Genomic DNA, 6,764 nt, shown 5'->3' on the forward strand with positions numbered 1-6,764 from the left:
TATTTTTACTTGTCCACTATACTAAATCAAGAGAAAGACAATTCTTTTTTCCTGTTTTACCCCAATCATTAATTACTCATTTTCAAAATTATTTCTCAAGACTTTTGAAATGTTATTATTATTAAGGGTTATATGGTAAAATATATACCACAATTATTATTTCTTAAGGGGCGTGAAAAATTCAAAGTGGACAAGTAAAAGTAAAGCGGAGGGAGTAGTTCCCCAAATTTTTTTTCAAGACTTTTTGAAATGCTATCATTACTATGGGTATAAATGGTAATATGGGTACTTCATTTATTATTGAGTACAAAATTTATTGTGGACAAGTAAATTAAACTGAGGGAGTAACTGGTTTCGAAATTTAAATTCTATGCATATTTTGCAATTTGTACCATATACATAATTTGAGTTGAAATTAAAGAATTTAACCAAACTCATATATATTACATTTTACGTACGCCACTGTAAATGTGGCACCACCCTTTACACATTACCAAGCAAAAGGAGACAGCATCACAACCTTCCTTCAATTTCAAGAAAACTTTTTTTAATCTTTCCAAAACGAATAATAAAAGAAAGCTATAAATAGTTGAAAATCCCGAAAACCACTTCAATAATAAAATACTTCTCATCACATTCAAAAATATCCACCGCTCTTTGCTCTGCTTACGGAGCTTGACACTCTCCAATGGCGACCCATTTCCCCACAACATACTCACGCGCCGTCGCACGCGCCTCCATTCCGCCTCCCAATGAACCCAAGCTAGAATACCCATTTACCATTTCCACCGAAAACTTACAAAGCCATTGGAAATTAAACCAAAGAAGAAGGAAGAGTTCAAGAATCAAGGTGTCAGATGATGGCAAAGACTCATATTTGGATATGTGGAAGAAAGCAGTGGATCGTGAGAGGAAGTCAATTGAGTTTCAAAAAATAGCTGAGAACACTGCTGCTGATGTTGAAGAAGAAGTGAAGGAAGAAAACCCAGAGGTGTTGGAGAAGAAGAGCAATGAATTCAACAAGATTCTTGAAGTTTCACCTGAGGAAAGAGATAGAATTCAAAGAATGCAGGTGATTGATCGTGCTGCTGCTGCCATTGCTGCTGCTAGGGCATTGCTTCAGGAGAATCCTGTGCCCCAGAAGGATAGCATTTCGGGTGAATTGAAAGCTAATGGTGGTGGAGCTGAGGAAAATCAACAACAAGGTAAAATTTGGTTCGTTCATTATCTTTTATTTTTCCTATTCACAGCTTTCTTTGATATACTATATTTTACTCCTTGCCACATGTACATGCCTATACAAAAATTCTTAACTTCTTGTTAGTAGCAGATGCCAACATATGAGTAATGGGTGCACGTACACACGCTCTCTCGGCTTAGACTTTATATGTATATAGAAATTAGAGAAAATCTTTAACAATATGCATACATATTGTCTATGAGTCTTTCGATGTGATTTAAACAGTTTGCTAGAACTAAAAGTGTGTATTCACCCTGATTCAAGAAAACATATTGTTTCTTCGTTGACTTAGGCTTATGGCATTAAATTAGGATATAAACTCGTGTTAGAGCTTCTTTCACCCATTCAGTACTATGTATTCTATAATGAGCACTCAGAGTATACAAAGATCACTAGGATAGTTGTCCATAACCTTTCGCATTCTCAATTTCTTTTTGGAAAGCTATGATATATCTGCTATAGGTTTTACTGATTTTTCCGAATTTATTTTATGTCAAATAAATAAAGACACGAGGCAGAATTTCCATTTCAAAATAATTCTGCTTCATATTCTTTTACTTTTTCTTGATCTCTTTTTAAAATGGCCTTTTCTTTTATGTTCACAATCAAAAAGCGATCATAGATATCCTCTTTTGAAATTTAGAAATTTCTGACTTTTTTATTTGTTAGCAATATTAACATTCCTTTTATTATGCCCTTGATCTATAATTGCTGTGAGATAGAATGTCAACTTGTGATTTACGGCACTTGATCCAATAGTAGAAAAAACATGTTTATCTGCAAAGTAGGAAGCGGCAATGAAGTTTTGCCTTTTCTTGAGAGCTTGTGAGTAAAGGCTCTGGGGACTACTTAAGTGTGTGTAAGAGAAAAGAAGTTTAAAACAAATGGCTTTATGACATGCTCTTACCAGATACTTGATGCTTTTCGCATTTCCTGTTAAGAAATATATTTCTCTTTCTAAGAGTGGAGGAAGTTTCCTCTTCCATTCTCGGACGTCTATTTATTAGTTGCATAGATTATCTTAACCTTGGATTGGTTGCAAGGCAGTTGATTATGCATTCAAAATAGTTCCTCTGAGGAGTCATTTTTGTACATGCTTACTTGATGTTTTAATGTCCGTTCTAATTTTCAAATTCACATTTGATGTTGTATTAATTTCTCGCATTCCGTTGCATTCATGAAGTTTGTATTTAGAAATTGATAGTTTTTTCCTCAATAGGTGGAGTTGTCATTTCTTCTTTTGACTCATATTGCTATGTTCTGTTGGTTGGATATCCAACAACGATACTGATGATGTTTCAGTGCTGAAATGATTCAAGAAACTTTTGGTTCTATGTAACTGTGCTTAAGCTTTTCTACTTTTAATGCCGAAGTTTTTGTCCCTCATTCTTGTAAATTTAAAAGCTATTTTTAACTGACAAATAAAATGAAATAAAAGAATCCTTTCTGCTTCTACTACCCTTTACCTTATTTTCTCCCTTCCCAATGCTGAACGAAAACAACACCTTTTTCTTTTCAAGAATTATGGCCTTTAATGTGTTCAAAGAGAATCCCTGTTCTCATTTGCTACACACTTTGCTATTACAACCCTGTTATGAGATTCCTCGCTCTCCAAGATTTTATTATACAGTTTATGCCGTAATGTTTTCTTATGTGTGGTGGTGTCGTACTTCACAATTTTAGGAAATATGATATTACTTCATTGCTCATACTTCACAGAGAAATGTGATATTACTTGTTCCAATCTTTTACTCCAGTGCTATTACATTGTGACTCAGTTATATAATATTTGTACTTGATCAGGATCGCAGAATGTCATCTCCATTGTGCCTAAATCAGGAACAATTATGGGAACACCAGGTCCAAGCTTCTGGTCCTGGACACCTCCTTCAGATAGTTCTTCTGATGACATTCAAATGAAATCAGATGGGTCTCTGTCTCCAGACCCACTAAACACTGTGATAGAGAAAGAACGATCTCCAGATTTTCTATCTATCCCATTTCAGAGTGCTATGGTTGATAGCAAACATAGTGCTCCCCTTCCACCGCTTCAATCACATTTAGAGGTTGAAAATTTGGATGCTTCCAGCTCAACACCTGAGATACCTCACCAGGAGGAGGAACGTGAACTTGGCATTCTGTTCTCCGCAAATGCAGCAGAAGCAGCTTATGCTCTTAGCCAGGAAAACGAGGTATTATCCCAGGGAATCAATCCAGACGGATCAAGATGGTGGAAGGAGACGGGGACTGAACAAAGACCTGATGGGGTGGTCTGCAAGTGGACGCTAACCAGGGGCGTTAGTGCTGATAAAACTGTTGAATGGGAAGACAAGTATTGGGAAGCTGCTGATGAATTTGGTCATAAGGAACTAGGTTCGGAGAAGTCAGGACGAGATGCTGCTGGGAATGTATGGCATGAGTTCTGGAAAGAATCGATGTGGCAGGTCAGACTTCACGTGCTTGCTCATAGTGATGCTGATAAGTTCTCTTTTGTGCTAGCTATTGGTTTACAATTGATGAGTCTAACTGCAAGACTGCTTTCTATTCCCAGACAAAAGTGAAAACAAGGAAGATGAAAAGAGAAAGGGGAGGGGGAGGATATAAGAGGAAACTTGCTGTGAAGAGTTAGAGGACAACATAAAATTTCTTGTCCATAAAACCATAACTTCTTTCTTAAAACTTCTTAGATGCTTTTGGTTCAAATCTATCAATACCTATTGTCTAAGTAACGTCTGGTTTCTTCTCAATGAAGCTACACAAATTAGGCACTAGAAACATTTCATGTGGCATGATGAGGTGAACTTAGCTATTTTGGTCCGGGAATCATAGGAGGTTATGGTCATCATCATACACGTTCCTCCCCCTCTGGGTAACTAGTGCTGTTGAACCGAACATTGTATAAGAACTTTGTGCTCCTATTTTTTCTCTCCTTGTTTTCTGTCCTCTATCTCTGTTTGAAATTTCCATTATTAAGAATTTAAATGAAAAAGCACAGTGATTCTGTATATCCGGTGAAGATAGGTTGTAACTTGGAAGGATGGGATTTGAGAAACTATGGAAATACTTTTGACGCTGTGTATCTTATCTTATTTTCTCTTTATTGTGGCTCTGTGCAGAGTGGTGGGCTTGTCCACATGGAGAAAACTGCAGATAAGTGGGGAATGAATAAGAAAGGTGAGGAGTGGCAGGAGAAATGGTGGGAACACTATGGTGCTGGCGGCCAAGCAGAGAAATGGGCTCATAAGTGGTGCAGCATTGATCCAAACACACCCCTTGAAGCCGGTCATGCTCATGTTTGGCATGAAAGGTATGAAGATATGTGTATTCTATTTTTCAACTTAAGATCTTAGCTCACATGTGCACTCAGGTAACTATCATTGAGTTTAACATCTGGAAAACCACTCTAGTTACCTTTTCCTTCTTCTTGGACTTGTAGCGAGTTTCATTTATTCCTACTTTTGGTACTTGAAAGCATATCTCTAGCATCTTTTGTTGTTCTTGAACAACCAAATCTTCTGATTGTTCCATATTCAGAGGGTATCATATTCTTCTATAAAGTTTGGAAGGCTCTATTTTCAAGGTTTTTATGTTTTCTCAGACAAACCATATCGATATGAACATTATAGATCTAAGTTTAAGATGTTTGAAGCCCTCAATTTTGAATAGACTTGTATACTTTATTAACATTTCCTGAATGCTGTCTACTTTTAAACTTGTATACTTGATCATAGGCCGTGAGAGAAGCTGAAGAAGAGCATGCATTTATTGCTAACTTTAAGAACTTTGTGATGCTTTCTATTCAATGGTGCAGCTGCTTTCTGCTTATCAGATTGTCCCCTTCATGTTATAGTAATTCCTTACCATGTATGGTGCAAATCCATTTGGCAGGTGGGGAGAGAAGTATGACGGGAAAGGCGGTAGCACAAAATATACTGATAAATGGGCTGAGCGCTTTGAGGGAGATGGCTGGGCTAAATGGGGTGATAAATGGGACGAGCACTTTGATCTAAACGCACATGGCGTCAAGCAAGGGGAGACATGGTGGGCAGGCAAAAATGGAGAGCGTTGGAATCGCACTTGGGGAGAGGGGCACAATGGTTCAGGATGGGTGCACAAGTATGGAAAGAGCAGCAGTGGGGAGCATTGGGACACCCATATAAATGAAGAAACATGGTATGAGAGATTCCCTCATTATGGTTTCTACCATTGCTTTGAGAACTCAGTCCAACTCCGTGAAGTCAAGAGACCTTCTGAATGGCCGTGAGGAGTAGTTTTTTGTGCTTTTGATACTATCGACCAGGGATCAACGTAGATACAGAACATATTATATGTTGTTCGTTCAGCATATCAGGCTATTATGAAAAGAGTGTAGAAGTGTACGTGTTTCTGATGTTAGTTCAATTCTTGTAAGATAAGTAGTAGGAGCATATTTTAAACAAAGAAGTTGCCTATATTGCTACAATATTTGCTCAGAAAGGCATAATACCGTATGGAATTTCCTCCTGTGTGTCTTGAGGCTTATGATAGTAAACTGTAACTTTTTCAATGTGCTGGAGGAAGACATGATATAGAAGAGGAAGAATTGGAAAAGATTAATTTTGGTAAAATGAATGAGGCAAGAAAGCAAAATGAAGAAAGAACCTTTCCTATTGGATTTACATTTTTAATTCGTTTTTTCCTCCTCTTCTCAGTAATTTCTCTTATCGTCTTTCATTTGAACTTAACTCAGTTTTACATGTTGCATCCCTTTAAATTTATTTCTATGAAGATTGGCAGTGTAATGTAACGCATTGTGATGCAATAGAAGTGGTACTATCTTAAATCAGTTCATTTGTAAGATTTTCACTTATAAGTGAAAGCACAAAGGGGTGAATTGTAACCAATTTAAAAACCTTAGTTGACTATGTAGGTAATTAGTCGACTGGACTTTATACAATGATTGATCGCAGCAGAAATAAACTGAGCATACAAAAAAAATAAAGGAGGCACAATAATTTTTTTACTGGTTCAGTACTGGTGTGGTACCTACGTTCAATTTCCTTGGGTCACGAGGATTCTCTTATATCTTTAGTAAGAGTTTACAAGAGTGATGGTTTTAGTACGTTCACCACCAACGATATACATAAACAATGTTTCTTTCTAATGTTGACACAACTCTCGTTTTATTTTCTAACTCTTCCTATCTTTTGCGACACTTGTAGACTCAAGAATACATTGTTTGTAATAAGAATTAGAAAGACATAGAAACAGATGATATAGTTGTGTGCCTTTGGATGTCCTTCTACTTCTTCCTTTATATAGCTCAATGAGTCTTCTGTTTCCTTGTCTTCTGGGACTGTATGATAGTAATTATTGGAGATCTTTCCTTGTGAGGCATAGACATCTAAGAGTGAGACCCAAGGGTAACCTCATGAATCTAGCTTGAAAGGGTAACTAGATTCATCCTTAATCTTGACGAATTGCTTCCTCCATTTCTCCTTGATTAGAGCTTCCACAGATTGTTCTAGATTTGGTCTCTAGCCGT

At 37.0% G+C, this 6,764-nt stretch overlaps 1 protein-coding gene across 1 annotated transcript; it reads left to right on the forward strand.

Annotated features, from left to right (window-relative positions):
• Positions 1 to 470: 470 nt before the first annotated feature.
• LOC107786429 (protein LIKE EARLY STARVATION, chloroplastic-like) lies at positions 471 to 5,788 on the forward strand. Its single transcript, XM_016607899.2, has 4 exons — positions 471 to 1,205; positions 3,044 to 3,684; positions 4,357 to 4,547; positions 5,129 to 5,788. Exons 1-4 carry the CDS (start codon positions 689 to 691, stop codon positions 5,502 to 5,504), a joined length of 1,725 nt encoding a protein of 574 aa, XP_016463385.1. The 5' UTR covers positions 471 to 688; the 3' UTR covers positions 5,505 to 5,788.
• Positions 5,789 to 6,764: the final 976 nt, after the last annotated feature.

Source organism: Nicotiana tabacum, chromosome 8 (genome assembly GCF_000715075.1).
Source record: "Nicotiana tabacum cultivar K326 chromosome 8, ASM71507v2, whole genome shotgun sequence".
NCBI classification, from domain to species: Eukaryota; Viridiplantae; Streptophyta; class Magnoliopsida; order Solanales; family Solanaceae; genus Nicotiana; species Nicotiana tabacum.

Bases quoted from the DNA above. Each gene is read 5' to 3' on its own strand.
- LOC107786429 (XM_016607899.2), top strand. From the start codon at position 689: ATGGCGACCCATTTCCCCACAACATACTCACGCGCCGTCGCACGCGCC. The intron at 1,206-3,043 runs GTAAAATTTGGT...GTACTTGATCAG, and splicing joins TGAGGAAAATCAACAACAAG to GATCGCAGAATGTCATCTCC. The intron at 3,685-4,356 runs GTCAGACTTCAC...GGCTCTGTGCAG, and splicing joins GGAAAGAATCGATGTGGCAG to AGTGGTGGGCTTGTCCACAT.